The sequence below is a fragment of the Lissotriton helveticus genome, chromosome 5_1 (assembly GCF_964261635.1).
Source record: "Lissotriton helveticus chromosome 5_1, aLisHel1.1, whole genome shotgun sequence".
In the NCBI taxonomy this organism is placed as follows: Eukaryota; Metazoa; Chordata; class Amphibia; order Caudata; family Salamandridae; genus Lissotriton; species Lissotriton helveticus.
The window spans coordinates 1,487,926,597-1,487,945,847 of record NC_136065.1 but is presented as its reverse complement, the minus strand read 5'-3'; the positions used below and the strand labels follow the sequence as shown (position 1 = coordinate 1,487,945,847).

At 47.3% G+C, this 19,251-nt stretch overlaps 1 protein-coding gene across 1 annotated transcript in view; it reads left to right on the top strand.

Moving 5' to 3' along the window:
* The window catches only part of LOC144753662 (calcium/calmodulin-dependent protein kinase type 1G-like), a 338,654-nt gene that overhangs the window by 255,338 nt on the left and 64,065 nt on the right, over positions 1 to 19,251 (top strand). The window contains exons 7-8 of the mRNA XM_078641277.1: positions 309 to 384; positions 750 to 862. Coding sequence (XP_078497403.1) covers positions 309 to 384; positions 750 to 862 — 189 coding nt within the window. The remainder of the gene's footprint in view (positions 1 to 308; positions 385 to 749; positions 863 to 19,251) is intronic.

Genomic DNA, 19,251 nt, shown 5'->3' with positions numbered 1-19,251 from the left:
TCACAATGCTGAGAGATGATCAAGAGGTCTTGAATTTCTCGAAGGTGTCACAGCTTTCATGGATTGTCTGGAGAGGTTAGGGAGACTTCTATTTTCTTCAACTTGTCCATCAAAAGATGCAGTACTTCTCTATTTTTCTATGTTTTACTTTCATTAACAGCTCAATTATGTTAAGTTATCTGATTCTACATTATGTTAAGTTATCTGATTCTACCGCCAGCCCTCCCCACACAAGCTCATTTTCACGTATATACTAGACCTCCCTTAGCTGTAGCTGGCTTAATGTCTCCTTTCTGTTTCTGATTTAGCTCCAGAGGTGCTGGCCCAAAAGCCCTATAGCAAGGCTGTGGATTGCTGGTCCATTGGAGTCATAACCTACATCTTGTAAGTATCAGCCGCTGCCATCCAAATTATTTTTATTCCCCTATTTCTTTCCTCAAGAAGGATGGGCAATATTCTAATTGGTATCCTCTGCAAATTGCTTCAAGAAGATACAATCTGAAGCTTGCTGTAATCCATGGCAAAAACTTGACATGAGTTTAATGTTGCCAAATTGGTTAAGATAAATGTAACTTAATTGAAATTTCCAAATTGGAAAGCCCACAGGCCAGCAACTTTTTTGTTCTTATCTTTGTTCCGCAGTTGATCCCAACTCCAACTTATCCCAGTCTTCTACTGTCTTGGACTGTAATTATTTAGTGAAGCCGTATTTCTTAACTGATCCTCTGTCATCTGCTTGACCTCCCCAGATTGTGTGGTTATCCCCCATTCTATGAAGAAACAGAGTCAAAACTCTTTGAGAAGATCCGAGATGGATCCTATGAATTTGAATCTCCTTTCTGGGATGATATCTCCAAGTCAGGTAAGTGGAATCTTTCCTGCTTCAGAATTATAGTTGCGGCAGAAACAGAGGAGACAAGATGGAAGGAATATAAAATCTAATTCGGGAAGTCACAGATGAAAAAGGAAGAAAGTTGTACCACTACCTTTGAGACATGTAAAACGCATTATCATAGGATAGAGTCTGTGAGTTTTCCGCCTGTGCTTATTATAGATGGCATTGGAGCTTAGTGGTTTGAGACTCTATTGCCTAGATATGTTTCAACCATCAAACCTGCAGAATGCATGTTTAAATATGATAAGAGAGAGCTGAATCGGTATAATAACATTGAGAAGTTTATAAATTGCATATTGTTGTGGTGGTAAAAATTGCTCGAGAAATGTAAGAACTAAAGAATAATGGTGTGTGTGATATGCACTTTATAGATGATCAGCATACACAGTAATCCACAGTGTTTCCATTGTTACTTGCAGAGAAAAAAAGGCAAAGGACATATTCACTGGTGCCATACCTCTGTCTGCAATCCAAAACAGCAGTAGTACACAACACATTTTATAATAGTAGACTAGTCAGGCAACAAAATGAAAACTCACCCACAGATGCAGTTCTCTTTTCTTTGGAAAATAAATAGGAAAATATATTCATAGCTCTTCACAGGTGAAATACTACCAACAAACTAAATGAAACTCATTGAGGGGAAATTCTGAAATCTAAACTCATATATACAGTCAATGTAAACATAGGTGGTAAAGATATTGAGATCCATAATAGGAAATGCAGCTGAATACCGTTTGAAGGCCTACGCATCCCAGTAGAAGGCTTTGACCGGTCTTCCTGATGTGGCTGATGAATATATATTGTAAGTCATGTGAGACAGTGATGACTCTGGACACTGAGGCAGGATTTCACTTTGACTGACTCATGGCCAGGGCGACACTAACACTGGCACAGGGAGACATAGGGACAGAAACAAAGAGGTACTGGAACGAGCACTGCTACACAGTGAGATGCTGATTCTGGGCTTAGAACCATTGGCCACTTACAATGAGACAGGGTGGCCTCGCTAATAGGTTTCCTACATGCTGGGAATCTCAGGGCCCTACAGAACCATCTCGTCTATGCAGCTCTCAGCACTAGTGGCAGAAGAGTACCACACAAAAGCCAATAGCACTTCCGAAAATGTGCTAGTGGAATACATACCCTTGATTTGAACTATTTCTATCCCAGTTCATTTTGTGGTCTGACCTCTACTCAGTATAATAGGTATGAAACGATATCAAGACGCCCATTTACTGCATGTAGACAGGAGTTCCACCTCCCCCTGATTAATCGATTTGAGTCAATATGTGGCTTGGAAGGGGTGGACTGACTGGGTCCAAGCCACAGGGGAAATAGCGCTGACTGGTATAAGGCGAACGGAAATAATGACTGGGCTGAGTTACCAATCAGTAGTAGCACTAACAGGGCGACACTTGGTATAGGCTGTGAGGTTCCAAATAAAGTCCCTCCCCAGATTTCAAAAAGTATCGGTGCTTCACCTGGATATGACACACCGGAGGGTTCCCATGTGCTAAATCCGCCCTGTATAAATTCCAGGTCAAACCTGGTAGAGGCGATAGCAGGGGTAGCCAAGATGAAAAAAGGAGAGCATAAGAATACGGCCTTTAGGCTCTATGAGCATGGGTGCTCCAGTTTGGGCAAAATCAATAACATGGACCCCCAACAGGCCACGACTTCCCCACAGCCTTGCTTAGCGAGTGATACACATACACTTACTTTGGTCTCCTGGAACATTGCAGACTTGAAGTGCAAAACATCTATAGTAGAGTGGTCAGATCTGGTGGAAAAACATGATATATTGGTCTTCCAGGAGAATTGGGCAGTGGATCCTATCTATCGCCCAGGGTACCTTAATTTTCACAAAGCGGCAGTCAGAGGGACAAAAGGCAGACCCTCAGAGAGTTTAACTATCTGTGTTAGGCAAACTATTCATTTTAGACCTTCAGAACTTGCAGTAGACCGCCCGGATCTTCTAGTTATAAACCTGCATCGGCCAGACCTACAAGATATCCTCATTGTAAACGTGTATATTAGAGGACAGCCTGGCGGGCGTGGCTCTGGCACCTTTTTGGATCTGGATACATTTTTGGATTCTGTTAGGCCTGACAGCAACATAATAATTGCAGGGGATTTCAACTGCTCGTTTGAGCCTTTAAATCATGAAGGGGAAACTCTCCTGATAGAGGAGGATGTCCGGTGGAATATTCCTCTCCTTGACCTTAAGCCCAACAAGAAATGGACTGAATCCGCCCTCCAGTGGATGGGTCTCTGCTTAGAGCGTGGCTTTAGGGCGGCAAATGGACGGTCTATCTCAGATAAAATTGGAAGGGCAACCTTTGACAATGGCTTACATAAAAGTCGAATAGACTACATCCTCATTAAGATAGAGTATTGGTTCATATTGGAGGACATGGTGATTTTGGATCGCCCTGAGAGCGACCACAATCCTCTTGTAGTGAGTTTACAACTAAATGGAGGCTCTAAGCGTAACAATCAAACTGAGATAGCCACCGCTGACGCCCTACTTACTAATGATTTACGCAGGGTGCGTTGGGCGAGGATCGCTATTGACCCCGGGGGCTTTGGAAGAGATTAGGCTAAAGGTAACACAGACTCTGGGAGTTTTGCGCTCACTTCCAACCCAGGAAGACACTAATGGGAAAATAACTTCACTACATGAAGATCTATTTAATGAACATAAATCCCACTTTTCCAAACCTAGCAAACCCCAAAAATTTACTGGCCAACCTATGAGTAAGTCATGGTATAACAAATCATACCGGGAATCTTATGGTATATTGGCGTTAGCCATCAGGTCCAAAATTATGCCTGATATTAGGAAGGCCATGCTTAACTATCGTAAAGTACGGAACCGGGCCAAACAAGATTGGGACAATCAACATTGGCAAGAACTTCTTGTTGCCAGCAAGCTGAAAAATTTGACTAAGTTCTGGCATATAGTTAAATGGGGAAATACCCACCATTCTCAAGTTCCCACAAACCATGTCCCCATCGAGGTCTGGGTTGAGCATTTTGAGTCCCAGTTCTCTGGGCTGGACTTGAACAATTATCACCTCCCCTATGACCTCTGTCCTATGCCCACCACGAAAGCCATAACATTTGACTGTAGAGAAGTTGAGGAAGCCCTGAAAAACTTTCCCTGTGGAAAGGCCCCTGGAATGGATTGTATCCCAGCAGATCTCTTCAAGCATGATCTAAAAAATTGGGTCCCCTACATTGTATTCCTGGGAAATGCAATTGTAAAGGGGGCAGGCATCCCGGATTCATGGCGAGGAGCTGAGATCCTGCCAATACACAAGAAGGGGGATCGCTCCATTCCAGGGAACTATCGACCGATCAGCTTGATCGACTTCATACAGAAAATTGTGGGGAACGTCGTTAACGACGCAACTTTTAGCACGCAGTGCTATTACAACGCGGTTTTTAAATCGCATTCTATTACAACGCATGACTCTGGGGGGCGCTCAAGGATAGGGAAAACTTTTAATTTACTATCCAACACCTTCCCTAGTGTCAACGGGGACTGGTGTTGGAATAGTAAATTAAAATATTCACTATCCAACACCCTTTCTGTTATGCGTTGTAAAAGAATGCGTTATAAAAACCGCGTTGTTACAGCATGCGTGCTAAAAGCATGCGTTGTAACAACGTACATCAGAAAATTGTTGCCAGGATGGTCCTGGCAAGAATTCAGAGCTGGATTGAGCTTGAGGATATATTGTCGCCCCTACAGGCTGGTTTCAGATCTTGCATAAGCACCATCGAGCAGGTCTTCAGGTTCCTATTGATTTACTGGAAAGTAGTCAGTTTGGGAGGTGGCACTATCTATGCCGTTTTTGTTGACCTTAAGTCAGCATTTGACCTATCAATCAATCAATCAATCAGGTCATTTGTAGAGCGCACTACTCACCCGTAGGGTCTCAAGGCGCTGGGAGGGGGGGGGGGTGCCGCTACTGCTCGAACAGCCAGGTCTTGAGCTTCTTCCTGAAGGAGAGGTGGTCTTGGGTCAGGCGCAGGTTGGTCGGAAGTGAGTTCCAGGTCTTGGCGGCCAGGTGGGAGAAGGATCTTCCTCCTGCTGTCGCTCTTCGGATGTGGGGGACGGCGGCGAGGGCGTGGTTGGTTGATCTGAGGAGGCGCTTGGGAGTGTAGAAGTTGATCCGGTTGTTGAGGTAGCTCGGGCCTTGGTTGTGTAGGGCTTTGTGTGCGTGGGTGAGGAGTCGGAAGGTGATTCTCTTGTTGACCGGGAGCCAGTGCAGATCTCTCAGGTGTCCGGAGATGTGGCTGCGTCGGGGGATGTCGAGGATGAGTCTCGCCGAGGCGTTCTGGATCCGCTGGAGTCTCTTCTGGAGTTTTGCAGTGGTTCCGGCGTAGAGGGCGTTGCCGTAGTCCAGTCGGCTGGTGACGAGGGCTTGGGTGACCGTCTTCCTCGTCTCGGTGGGGATCCACTGGAAGATCTTACGTAGCATGCGCAGGATGTTGAAGCATGACGAGGAGACGGCGTTGACTTGTCTGGTCATGGAGAGGGAGGAGTCCAGGATGAAGCCCAGGTTGCGTGCGTGGTCTGTCGGTTTGGGTGCGGTGCCCAGGGCGGGGGGCCACCAGGAGTCGTCCCAGGCGGAGGGCGTGGAGCCCAGGATGAGGACCTCCGTCTTGTCTGAGTTCAGTTTCAGGCGGCTGGTCGTCATCCATTCGGCCACGTCTCTCATCCCTTCGTGCAGGTTGGCTCTGGCGGTGGCGGGGTCGTTGGTCAGGGAGAGGATCAGCTGGGTGTCGTCGGCGTAGGAGATTATGTTGAGGTTGTGTTGGCGTGCGATGGCCGCGAGGGGGCTCATGTAGACGTTGAAGAGGGTGGGGCTCAGTGAGGATCCTTGAGGGACGCCGCAGATGACTTCGGTGGCCTCTGACTTGTACGGTGGTAGGCGGACTCTTTGTGTTCTTCCGTCGAGGAAGGAGGTGATCCATTCCAGTGCCTTCTCCTGGATTCCGTTGTTGCTGAGGCGCTGTATTAGGGTGCGGTGGCAGACAGTGTCGAAAGCCGCGGAGAGGTCCAGGAGGATGAGGGCCGCTGTTTCTCCGTTGTCCATCAGAGTTCGAAGGTCGTCGGTGGCGGCGATGAGGGCGGTCTCGGTGCTGTGGTTTGCTCGGAAGCCGGACTGTGAGGGGTCGAGGGATCCATTCGTCTCGAGGAAGGCGGCCAGCTGTTTGTTGACGGTCTTCTCGATGACTTTGGCCGGGAACGGGAGGAGCGAGATGGGACGGTAGTTCTTGAGGTCGGTGGGGTCTGCTGTGGGTTTCTTGAGGAGAGCGCTGAGTTCGGCGTGCTTCCAGCTCTCAGGGAAGGTGGCGGAGTCGAAGGAGGTGTTGATGATGTCCCGCAGGTGGGGTGCGAGGACAGCGTCGGCTTTGTTGAAGACGTGGTGAGGGCAGGGGTCAGTCGGAGATCCGGAATGGATGGAGTTCATGGTGCGGATGGTGTCTTCGGTGCTGATCGGGGTCCAGGTGCGGAGGGTGGTGGTGGGTGGCGTCGTTGCGGTTGTGGCTTGCGTTGGTTGGTTGTTGAAGCTGTTGTGTATGTCCGTGATCTTGTTGTGGAAGTAGGACGCGAGGGAGTTGCAGAGTTCTTGCGACGGGGTGATGTCGTTGTTTCCGGCGTTGGGGTTGGATAGCTCTTTCACGATGTTGAAGAGTTCCTTGCAGTTGTGTGCGTTGTTGTCCAGCCGGTCCTTGTATGCATTTTTCTTGGTGGCGCGGATCAGTTGGTGGTGTTTCCGGGTGGCGAGCTTGAGGGTGGTCATGTTGTCCGTCGTTGGTTCCCTTCTCCAGGCTTTCTCGAGGGCTCGACAGTTCTTCTTGGAGCTCTTGAGTTCGTCGGTGAACCATGGTGTTTTTCTGCTGCAGGATCTGCTGGGTGGGGTTCTCAGAGGGGCGAGTTCGTCCGCGCAGTCGTTGATCCATTTCGTGAGGTTGTCGGCGGCCTGGCTGGGGTTCGCTGAGTTGGCGGGAGGGTGCTGGCTCAGGGAAGCGGTGAGCTGGTCGGCTGTGATCTTGTTCCAGCTTCTTCGAGCAACCTGTTGCTGGTGGTGGTGGATCGTCGTTCTTCTGAAGGTGAAGTGGACGCAGCTGTGGTCCGTCCAGTGGAGTCCTGTTGCGTGGCTGAAGGTGACGTCTTTGCTGGATGAGAAGACGGCGTCGAGTGTGTGTCCGGCGAGGTGGGTGGGGGTGGTCACCAGTTGCTTGAGTCCGAGGTTGTCGAGGTTGTCGAGCAGGCTGATGGTGTTGCGGTCGTTGTTGTTCTCCAGGTGGAAGTTGAGGTCCCCCAGGAGGATGTAGTCGGCGGAGGGGAGAGCGTGCGGGCTGATGAAGTCGGCGATGTCCTCGCTGAATCGTGTGCGTGGTCCCGGGGGTCGGTAGATCAGGGTGCCTCTGAGGGTGGTCTTCGGGTTGGTGTGGATCTGGAAGTGCAGGTGTTCAGCGGTGGTGAGGGTGTCATCGGTGTTGGTAGTGATGCGGATGGTGTCTCTGTGGATGATGGCGATGCCTCCTCCCGTCTGGTTGGCGTTTCGGTCCCTCCGGGTGATCTTGTAGCCCTCTGGGATGGCGATGGCGATGTCTGGGGCTGAGGAGGCGTTCATCCAGGTCTCGGTGATGAAGGCAACGTCGGGGGTGGTGGTGTCGAGCAGGTTCCAGAGTTCTACGGCGTGTCTGTGGACGGAGCGGGTGTTGAGCAGGATACACTTGAGGTGGGTGCTGCTGGAGTTCGGCTTGGCGGGTGCAGGGAAGGTCCGGATGCAGGTGAACTTGCAGGCGTGGCAGCTGAAGGGTCCGTGGGTGTGCTTCGGGGCGGCTCGGTGACATCCTGGGATTCGGCCGGTGTTGAGTGCGATGAGGTCGGCGGCGCTGTAGGTTCGTCGGGTCGGCTTCCGTCGGTGGGGGCCAGGGGTCCTGGCGCTGGTCGCGATCCGGTCGCGGACGGGCGCAGACGGGCTTACCTTTGGCGCGCCTTCGGCGCACAATCGGCGCGCCCGCTGCGCGTGACCGCTGCGCGTTCGCACGGTCGCCATTTAAGGCGAGGTGCGCGGGTGGGCGGGTCAGCTGGGAGGCGGGAGCGGGGAGGGAACACAAGGAAAAAAGGGGCGGGGTCGCAAGTGGTGGCGGGAAGCGGGGGCGGCGAGGGAGGCGGGAAACAGGACAGGGGACGGCGAAACAGGCACAAATTCCAAACAAAAGACGCTAAACACGGGCCAAAAAAGACTAGGGGATAAAAAATACAAGCACAAATTACAAGTAGCGCAAAACAAGGGCAAAGACAAGAGAAATCAAAGCAAGCACAAATGCAGTCAAAACAGGCAGCGAGGCAGCGCACAGCGGAGGGGCACACGCATCAGCTGGTGGCCGTGCGGCGCGGGGGTGTCCCACAAGTGGGTCACACTTACCTGTGCCGCACGGTCGCCTTTTAAGGCCAAGTGCGCGGGTGGGCGGGTCAGCTGGGAGGCGGGAGCGGGGAGGGAACACAAGGAAAAAAGGGGCGGGGTCGCAAGTGGTGGCGGGAAGCGGGGGCGGCGAGGGAGGCGGGAAACAGGACAGGGGACGGCGAAACAGGCACAAATTCCAAACAAAAGACGCTAAACACGGGCCAAAAAAGACTAGGGGATAAAAAATACAAGCACAAATTACAAGTAGCGCAAAACAAGGGCAAAGACAAGAGAAATCAAAGCAAGCACAAATGCAGTCAAAACAGGCAGCGAGGCAGCGCACAGCGGAGGGGCACACGCATCAGCTGGTGGCCGTGCGGCGCGGGGGTGTCCCACCCAGGGAGAAATTGTGGGGGGCCTTAAGAAATATGGGGATTCCCCAGGAGCTTCTGAATGTTGTAATTAAGTTAAATGAGGCAAATTTTGCACAAGTCCGCTGGGTTAAGCAAGGGCAGGTTACAAATAGATTTGCAGTGTCTCGGGTGTCAGGAAAGGGTGCGTTCTAGCGCCAACCTTGTTTTTGTTACTTATCAACAGGGTTGTGCAATATTACTCAGCATTTGGGTGGCACCAAGTTTCCGCTACTTATGTTTGCGGATGACACCCTTCTTTTATCGCAGACACAGGTGGGCCTGCAGGCGGCCCTGAACAAATTTGAGGAATTTTGCCATGATCACGATCTGCAGGTCAACGTAACCAAAACTAAATTCATGATCCTTAGAAAAAGTAGACCAGTGATTGGCCATGTCATGATGAACAATACAAAGTTAGAGCAGACTAATGTCATCTATCTGGGGATTGTTTTAGAGAGCAAACTAAGTTGGAAGCCCTAGATTGATACTCTATCCCTCAAGTTTGCCCAGCTCTTGGGGTGCCTGGTCAAAGAACAGAGATCGTCTCAGACCAAAAGGATAGGCCCAGCTCTTAAGATCTATCATTCCAGGATAGGTTCAGCGATCCTGTACGGTGCGGACCTCTGGGGTTTTGCGGACCTCTCCTCGCTGGTCAAAGTCCAGAACAAATTCTTACGGAACTTAACAGGCCTTTCCCGCTCTAGTCCCATGAAGCCGCTATTGATGGATCTGGGCTGCCACTCAATTGATTACATTGCTCCCTTTAAGCCAGCGGCCCTATGGAGGAGGATCTGGACCACCCCCGAACTGGCCCTATTTGCTAAAGCAATTATGGACGTTAGATCTGTCATGGGTTCGGGTAACATTCTATGGTTCAAAAAAGTTAGACTGCTCTTAGAGACCATGGGTTTGGGTAATCTGTGGACTGATCCCGCCAACAATCCTTTCCCATCAAAAAAATCTTTTAAAAGCCTATATTGGATAACAGTCCGCCAGAAACCTATTGGACAACTTTCAGCCACCTCCTTGTCCGGTTTGTTTCTGGAGCATAAAATCGATCATTCTCTAGAAGACTATTGGGATTCCATCACCAGGTCCAGCGATAGGAAACTATACCACCAGTTAAGGGTTGGCTCTCTCCCAACTAGAATGTTTACAAAATAAATGGAAGGGCCAGGAGGCTGAAATCTGTCGCTGGTGCATTGACCGTAAGGAGTCTATCGGCCACATATTTTAAAATGGCTTAAACCTATTTGCAGTAACATGGGTACAAGGGTAGGGTTTGAAGCTTTAAGGATCATTAGGACCGATACGAGTGAACCTCTTGTAATCACTGTAGCAAAATTCTTAGGATGGGTGTGGATCATCAGGGCCAAACAGTAAGCAATGGATTGGTTTTATGTAGCCCCGATTTGATTGTACTGTAAGGAGTAGAAAATTCATTTTGCAATGTTAGTATATTATGCTATTAAGTGCATATACAACTTATTTGTATGTTCTTTTTTTAAATTGATGTGTGTTTTTATGATGCATTTTATTATGGGAGCGTCTTTTATGATGAAATATTCGAAATAAAGACATATGAAATTAATGGAAAATGAATGAGTAGTGATTCCCAGAACGGCAAAGAAGTTAAAAATACTGCTACAGAAACCGAAGAATATTCGTTTGAATGGGCCAGAGTTTAGCCTGTGAGCAGGAAAACTCTGCCCTATCAACAGCAGTCAAGGGAATGGAAATGTGCTGGCTCTGGGTGTCCACTCCCGACATCGATTTACACTTTTGTAAGTTGCAAGCACCATAAAGGAAGCTATTTCGTAACAAAAGTCTTTCGTCCCGCGACAAGCTTACAACCTAAGAAAAAGCAGAGCCTGAAATGGCGTTCAAATTTTATTCGAAAGACTCACAGAAACATTGATAATCATTTTGCAATGTGTACTAGTGGTGCTGTCGGCAAAATAGCTCTACAAAAATCTGAATGCGCGCCAGCCATTGCTCACGGGGCAATTTATTGATGTTCCAGTCGAATGACTTGTTTGTTATTAACACGTCTCAGTTCTTTAATGTGTTGCTTATTGCTGTGAGCAGCCTTGTGCTTCGCCGACAGTACCACGTGCACCACGTGACTGCCAGTCGCACTGACTGCAATCTTCACTCTCCTAAAATGGCAATTAACAGTAGCTGATCATTTCCACTAATGGCGGCGCAATTGGTTTTTAAATATTATCATTCCCGTAAATGCCAGCGGTCGCTGCTCGACAATGGGTTTTTTAATTGATCAGCAGTGCTGCGCTAATTAGTGGGTGGAGTGTGGCCAAGTCTGGTTTCGCCCAGATGTTCTCTCACCACAAATCAAAAATCCTCCCCCAGACACGCAACAGACATCATTTGAAAAATATAGGTATTATGCACTTTTTGTTTGAATTGTGCTGAGGCAAGATGACTGCTAATATTTCGGAGCCCAAGACCGAGGTGCGTTGTGTTGTTCCATAGTTCTAGTGATAGGTCGAGTCTTTTTTCACTGACATAAAAAAAGTTTAATGACCTCGAAAACCGGAAAGAATATGGTAATTGGCTCACAGGGACAACGGGGCATGGATATGGGAACATAAAGGTTCATTGAGACCCTCAAACACTTAAAATTGAACCAAAAAAAAACGAAATAACATTATGTGGGAACGGAGAGTACTATGCCCTTTCCTGTGGTCAGCTTTTGGGCCTCGACTAGCACCGTGCAAGGTGGTTGAACATAAAGTCTTGGTGATGCTTATCGTCTTCAATGTCATCCTAAAAACCCAGGCAAGCACCTCCACTCCTTGAGAAATGTCTCTCCACCTCGCCTCCGCTTCGCTTACGCCATTTACTCCTTACCCATCTCCTCAGTTGTGTCCCACATATAAACTACACCTGGAACAAAGAACATTCCTGTTCTATACCCCATGGCTTCAAACCCCTGTAGCAATTTTCTTCCAATAACTGCACCCAGGACATCAGACTTTCCCTGCCATCGGGAGTCTCCAAGAGCACCCTATTGCCACAGAATGAAACTTATAGCCTTATACATGGAACATGTACTCTGTGACATAAGTGGACAAACATCAAGAAACTGACACATGACAGGACAGTGGTACAGACACAAGGGCACAGTAACATGGAGACACTGCCCGTTAGTGACACGGACGGAGACATCAGCAACTGGTTCTTGAACATGAAGAAAAGCTTTCCTGCCATCAACACTGGAAAGCATGGTCCCACACACTGTCAAATCAGACACTCAGCATACTACCTGCCAACATGTCCATCAAACCTCTCACTCGCGGAGATAATGCACGAAAGCTGAAGATCCTAGTTCCATTGCATTAATGCTAATGGCAGGTTGGGTACTTTGCTAATACCATTTACCATTTAGATTGCTAGGGAAAGGAAGGCCATATGACAACTGTACCTTTAGAGACCTGTTCAAGTTTCATTTTGCTGCCAAATGTTTAGTTTGAGGCGTCTTACCTTCACAAAGCTCAATCTGTGGCTAATTGTCTGACATTTTTTTTCTTTTTGAGGAAACTACTCCCATAATTTCTTTTTGCAGGTTTTCCATTAAAAAAAGCTGAGTTCTTGCAAGATTTCGTCCAGTAAACCGTTTGTGTGTAATTTTTATTCACCTTTTCTTTTTAAAAAAACGTTACTATGTTTGAAGAGAGAATTTACCAAGTTGCACACCAATATTTGTACTAAGGTGAGTCAAGATCTCCAATTGAAAACCTGACAGTAGGCTTGGCTAAGTTGTTTAACTTGCTCTGTGTACGCAAGTACGCACAACTGCTTTTGAAGAAACTGAAACACGTTGCATCTCAGTTTTTAACAAAGTGTTTCCAGTAATCATTCAAAGATAATTCTGACATAATTTTGCTTTCCTTGCCCCCATTTTCCAATGTCCATCCAATCTTTAATTTATTGGTGCCATTGGGAGAGGAGTTGGCCTAACGGCTAGAGCGGTCAACTTCGAATCTGGGGAACTGGGTTAGAGTCTTGGCAATGACGCTGAACATCCTGTGATTCTGGGCAAATCACTTAATCTCCCTGTGCCTAACAAAAAACGAATTTGTCCACATGTAATGCAACTGGTGCTATGTAAAGCGCTCTGAGACCCGATTCGGGTCAAGTTTGCGCTACTTAAAACTCTGTAAAATAAAAAATAAAAAAATCATGCTATATTACACAAACATCAGAGTGCTTAGTTAGTGGAACAATTGTGAAATGATGAAAGGATGCAGCAATTGCTTGGTTTAGATAATGTTTCTGTGTTGAATAGTGGTGTTTTGGAAGTCTTGGGTGCCCCTGGCCTAGTCTTGGGGTACTAGATTACTCAGAGGCTCTGGGGATGCCACGAGGAGTAGGCAGCTTTTATTTTTCAACAAAACCATTCTGGGAGCTCCTTTTCCATGCACTTTAGTCTACTAGGGACCCAGGTTAGAGTGTTTTGTAAGATAAGTTTAGAAGATGTGGAAATTAGTCTTTTTTCTGGGAGACATGAAGCCATTTAGTAACACCTGTCATTTACAACAATATGAAGCAGTATAAACAAAAGAATGTTTTTATTATCTGTTGTGCCTCTATTTTCTTTTATTTCTTTAACCCTGCCTGGTCAACTTTAAGCTTTGCTAACAGATGATCAGTCATTCAATCAGTGCCATGGTCCCTCTTTGGATTAAAGAGCTGGTGAATGAAGGAATATGGCTAGGATTAGAGAAGCCTTTTTGCGCTATAATCTGGGGTGTTTCCAGGGAAGACTTTGGTGGTTCATCCAGAGAACAGCCAGGATGTGGAGGAAGAAGTATATTGAAAGCAAGGAGCACACATTGTCATTTCAATCTGTGCTCCTGTGGAACATGGAAAGGAACTATGCACTGTATGAGAGCCAACTGACAATAGAAGTTAACTCTCAGCCAGATGAGAAGTAAAACTTGCCAAAAAGATATTTTGAGCCCTAGCCGGACGAGTGGATATTCCCTTCTTCAACCACTCCAAAATCTAAATCAATTGCAATCCTTAAGCACTCCATGTCTTGGAAGGTGTATAAACTGTGAAAAAACAGTGTAAAGGTGAAAAGACTATATGACTAAAACCTCATTACCTTTTTCCTCTGTTTGGCTGACAGGTTAACCAAACATTGGTGACTAAGAGGAGAAACTGGCCAAACAGCCATCACCATTTATGACCTGCAAATCACGATATATGCACAGGGCATGGACAAAACCTTACAGTTAAAATTAGACATCTTATAGCCCAAAAAGAGCTTACACAAAACTGCTGTTTTTTATGGGCATTGAAGGACAATCATAGCCACCTGATTTTGGATCATCATTCTGGCAAGCCATTGAAATAGTCGGTCTTGGTACTTGCTACTGCTCCAGCTGTATTTGTTTGTTTATAGATTTATATAGCGCGGCTTATCACCCATAATGCCTTAACCACGGCGGCATTCCATTAAGTGGGCGGAGCTGCGTCAGCCAATGGACGTGCGCAGCACCACCGAGGTAGTGCTTGCGACAGCCGTTGGCCGACAAACGCACATAAATGGTTGAGAGTATTAAGGCACTGTCAATGGGCACGGGGAAATCACGGGATTTGACCACAATCACAGGATGTTACACCAATGCCAAGACCCGAACCCGAGACCCCAGCTCCCGAGTCCCCAGCGCTGGCCACCGCGGGACATCCTTCCCACATCCTCTTTGCTAAATAATCTTAGGATCAAGTGAACCGCTTGAGATGGTAAACTATGGAGTTAGTAAAATACAGCATTGGCCTGCACATTCATAGACAGGATGCATTCCAAGTAAATACCCAGGGCCTCATTTATGAGAAATAACGCATCGCTGCGGGAAAGCAGCGATGCGTCACTTCTCAGTGCGCACTCCTTGCGACATGATTGATGCATCATATTTACAGTATGACGCATCATGTCGCAAGGAGTTACAGATACGTCAGTATTTCTGACGTATCTGTAAGCGCAAAAGTCACGCATTGCTGGGGTGTGTCACAAAAGTGACGCAACTCCAGCAATGCGTCCTTTCACATGGGGAAAGCCCCATGTGAAAGGGCTTGCGTCAGTCTTACGCCTGCTGTGAGGCAGGCGCAAGATTTTGACGCAACAGCGTCCTAAAAGTGACGCAGTGAAATCTCATAGATTTCACTGCGTCACTATTACGAGGCTTTTTGTGGGGGAACGCCCCCTCTGCATACATTATACCTGATGCAGGTATAATGTAGCACAGGGGTTTACAAAGTGACGCATCTGCTTAGATGCGTCACTTTGTAAATATTGCGCAACAGGAGGCATGTTTTACGCCGCCGATGCGTCACAAAAAGTGACGCATCGGAAGCGCAAAACTGACGCAAGGCCTCATAAATGAGTTCCCCAGAGTCTTGACTTTGGACATGAATCTATCAATATGTTTGATGGGTTGGATAAATGGGTAACTCTTACTGACCCAGTTTGTATGGGTTTGAGTAGAGCAGATACTCGGTTTGCGTGTCATTGAAACTGAAAAAATGAATCTTATCCACAACTGTATCTCACCTTGCACCATATGATGTTTTTCTAATATTAGATCAAAATCACCTATGTATTATATTCATACATAGGTAGAACTGTAGTGCCTGAAGTTGAAGCAGCCGATGCACATTCAAAATAGCCATAATGGGAGGGCAACATAACCCTCTACGCACACTGCAGGTGATACGACATCTCTTCGATTCATAGCGGTCAAAGGCAACACACCTTATTATATTGGAAAGGAAGGGAGCAACACTTCTTCAGCAAGCCCTGACAGATCACCACACTCTAACTCCTCAAAGATTTACCTATGCGCAATACTTAAGGATGTTTACATACACATACCAGGATGGAAAGTAAATTGTAGATTACAGCCATGCTTTTAAAAGGCTTGCATAAACTCTCTTCTGGGTGATGTATTAACACATTTGGCGAGAGTGTGTAACAGAGTCTCAACTATCTACTTAATAACAAGCCACAGGGCTGTTTGAAGAGCCCAGTTAACATCTATAAATTCTTCTTCCAATATTGGACTGATCTGGGAATATTTTCCTTAGTTAAAGGGCGAAAAAGGTACCCGGAGGGCGGGGTGCCTGAAATTACGGGATAGTGCAGCTGTGGCGATTTTCGCATAATTATAGATTTGCTGCATTTGCCAAACAATCCATCACCTGCTGCATAACCTGCAGGTTTTAACAACAAGCATTGGAAATGCAATAGGTCTCGCAGCATTAGAGTTAGTGCATTTAGAATTGTTTATGGGTTTTTTGTTGTAAATCTTTTGCATTTTTATTTTTTGTAGCCAATGCTAAAGAATTACAAATCAAAAAAGCAATAAACATTTGTAAAAGCTTTAACTAAAAATCCTGTGAGACCTATTGCACTGTGTGAGGGTGAGGTGTTGAGGGTGAGTGAGGGTGGGGGTGAGTGAGGAGTTGAGTGTGAGTGAGGTGTTGAGGGTGAGTGAGGTGTTGAGGGTGAGTGAGAGTGAGAGTGAGTGAGGGTGAGGGTGAGGGAGGGTTATTGTGAGTTAGGGTGAGGGGTTGAGGGTGGGTGAGGGTGAGGGTGAGGTGTTGAGGGTGAGTGAGGATGAGTGAGGGTGAGTGAGGGGTTGAGGGTGAGTGAGGGTGAGTGAGGGTGAGTGAGGGTGACTGAGTGTGAGTGAGAGTGACTGAGTGTGAGTGAGTGTGAGTGAGGGTGAGTGAGTTATGAGACGCCTCACGCCTGTATCATAGTGAGGTGCAAAAGGAGACGCACGGTGCGAGAACCTTACAAATATGAAAAGCTTGCAGCATGCCAGATGCTAGGATGCGCGGGCGTGTGTGAGATACAGGTACACGCGCGAGAAGCCCTGATGTGGAGCGGGAAATGCACAATGATGAGCATAGTTTGATATACAGAACGAGGTGGCTGTGTGTGGGTGGTACTCAGAAGTGTGGTGTTTGCGATGAACACAGCACGAGAGCCCGAGGGAGATACTTGAAAACTGTGAGAAACATTTCCAAGCGAGTACACCGCACGAGGTCACAAAAGAGCAGTGCATGAGATGCTCACAACACAAGCACAACAAACTCAAGTATGTGGGAGACAAACACATGAAGCATTTTGTATGTAATGCGTGGGGCTCCTCACACACGGGAAGGTGGAGAAGGAATAGAAACACAGAAGTGTGAGGTGGGAAAAGATCGTTTAACATGGGAAACTGGTGTGAGGTGCCAACAAACGAGCCCTGTGTGTGATTTTACCACACAGGGTAACCCTGGTGTGAGAATACGAGCGTGTACAGTGCGTGTGAACCGCTCAGAGCGCGAGAGGCTCACACACACGGGTGTGAGATAGACGCCGAGTATGGGCGAGTCCGACGCTCTCGAGACGCCTGGTGTGTGCCTGTGATGCCCCTGTAAAGCGCTCTGACACCTTGGATAATATTCGCGCTATATAAAATCGCATTAAATAAAATAAATGAAAAAAATAACATGGAAGATGCTCACAGACGCAGGAATAGTGTGAGATACTCGGAAACATAAGCGTGTTGTGTGTGACTCTCAAAAACAAAGTGTGTGAGGTGAACACCGGTACCATGCCTGTACGAGATTCAGGGTGCGTGAGATATACTCAAACACGTGGCGCCCGGTGCGTGAAATGTGTAGAGCTGCGACAAGCATTGTGTAGAGCTGCGACAAGCATAGTTCGTGCGACGCTCACAGGCAGGAGAACCGAGCTGCCCAGCCCACCCCCTCCCCCAGGTAGAGACTGAGGCCGGAGTCGTACACAGAAGCCGAATGCACGTGCGACACAACTGCAAAGACCACGAACAGTACTAGGGTCTTATGGAGAAATAACCCCCTGGGGACTGTAACTGGTAGTCAGACCGTGGGAGTTGCACCGATTTTATGGTATACGCCAAAATAATGCAGTTTAATAGGGCATTCTCGAAATCATGTACTCCTCCTGCCTAGACGTGTAGCCATATGCGATAGTTCTTGTATTGAAGGTGCAAAATGCGTTGTACGAGGCAAATAGAAAAGAATAAAAACAATAAGGTTCGGAGGTGGTAATACACGTTTAATCTCATTTCCATACAACACAAGGGCTTCTGTATAAATATGCTCAGATTCAAAAAAACATTTGTGTACGCGAAATGAGTGTCATTTCTCCCACCGAAGCCTAACAAATACTGCAGGAATAAAATATATCAAGCGTGTACAAACAGAGGAATCCGGGGTGAGGCGTTCAGGCTGGCTACTTGCATATCTCGTTCGAAGCAACAAAAGACTTGCGCTTCGTGTTGCCGCCACCCGTGGTGACTGGAAAGCCATTTTAAGTGAGCGAGAAGGAAGGCGAAAGATAATGGCCGATGCACAGGCTTCAAAGCGTGAGGCGGCTTTCTCTGCAGTGCTGACTCAGGGGAGGGGGCGGAGCGGGGCAGAGCGGCATGTGGGTGTGAAGAAGCCGGGCCTTTGAAGTGAAGCTAAGCTTCACTTCAAAGGTGTCGGAGGAATGCGGGCGGCTGTGCACGCGCTTTTAAGCTCAATGCACATGCGCATTGAGCTTAAAAGTCACGGGCACTGCAAGGAATCGCCACGATTCCTTGCAAGTTAGATAAAGAGTCGATGAGCCCCTATAGTCTCGCTTGCTCGATGCGCATGCGCATCGACAGGCGAGACCTAAAAAAGAATGTTGTTTCTAGCTCAAACGGCTCAAAGGTTACTAGACACAGTGACGTGTTTCCGCACAGTGGAAGGCCCTTTGCAAAGGTTGACTGGTCAATTTTTGTTGCATGTTGCTATATTTGGGTGTTCAACTGGTACAAAGGAGGTGCACCAAATGCCCAGACAGTGTGAACAAATGTAAAAAGTACAAAATAATGAAGTTATGCTATCAAAAAATGTGCTGCCTTACGCCACATAGTTTACTTAACCCTGCCACGTAATGTGTCCCTCTCCTGCCACAGAATTCTAGTGGCCCTGCCTGAGGGACACTGACCCAACGAGACCGACTGTTTCTAAAGTACAACTTTGACTATCCCCAATTTGTAAAGAATCTTAATGGAAGATTAACTTTGAGGAAAGATAGTATAAAAGAAACAGGTTAACTTGTTTACCCGTTCTTGATTCACCACCAGCAAGGGTGGAGATGCATGTCCAATTATCTTAAACACATTTTAATTCACCCCCTTCCTCATTCTTTTCCGCATAGCACCGTGCTGCTTTGTAGCATGGTTCACACAACATAAGCCAGTCATACTTGCATACATTAAGGTCAATTTACCTCGTCCTCAAGGAGCGGAAATCTCCTGCTTTAGTAGAGCTTATGGGCTTTTAGTATTGGCAGCACTTTTATATCATGTTATAAATACACAACCTGCATTTGGATAGCACACACCTGTCATTGGTATGCCACGCTGCGGTGTTGTTTGTATGGAGTGTGCATTTCTGCAATATTGTG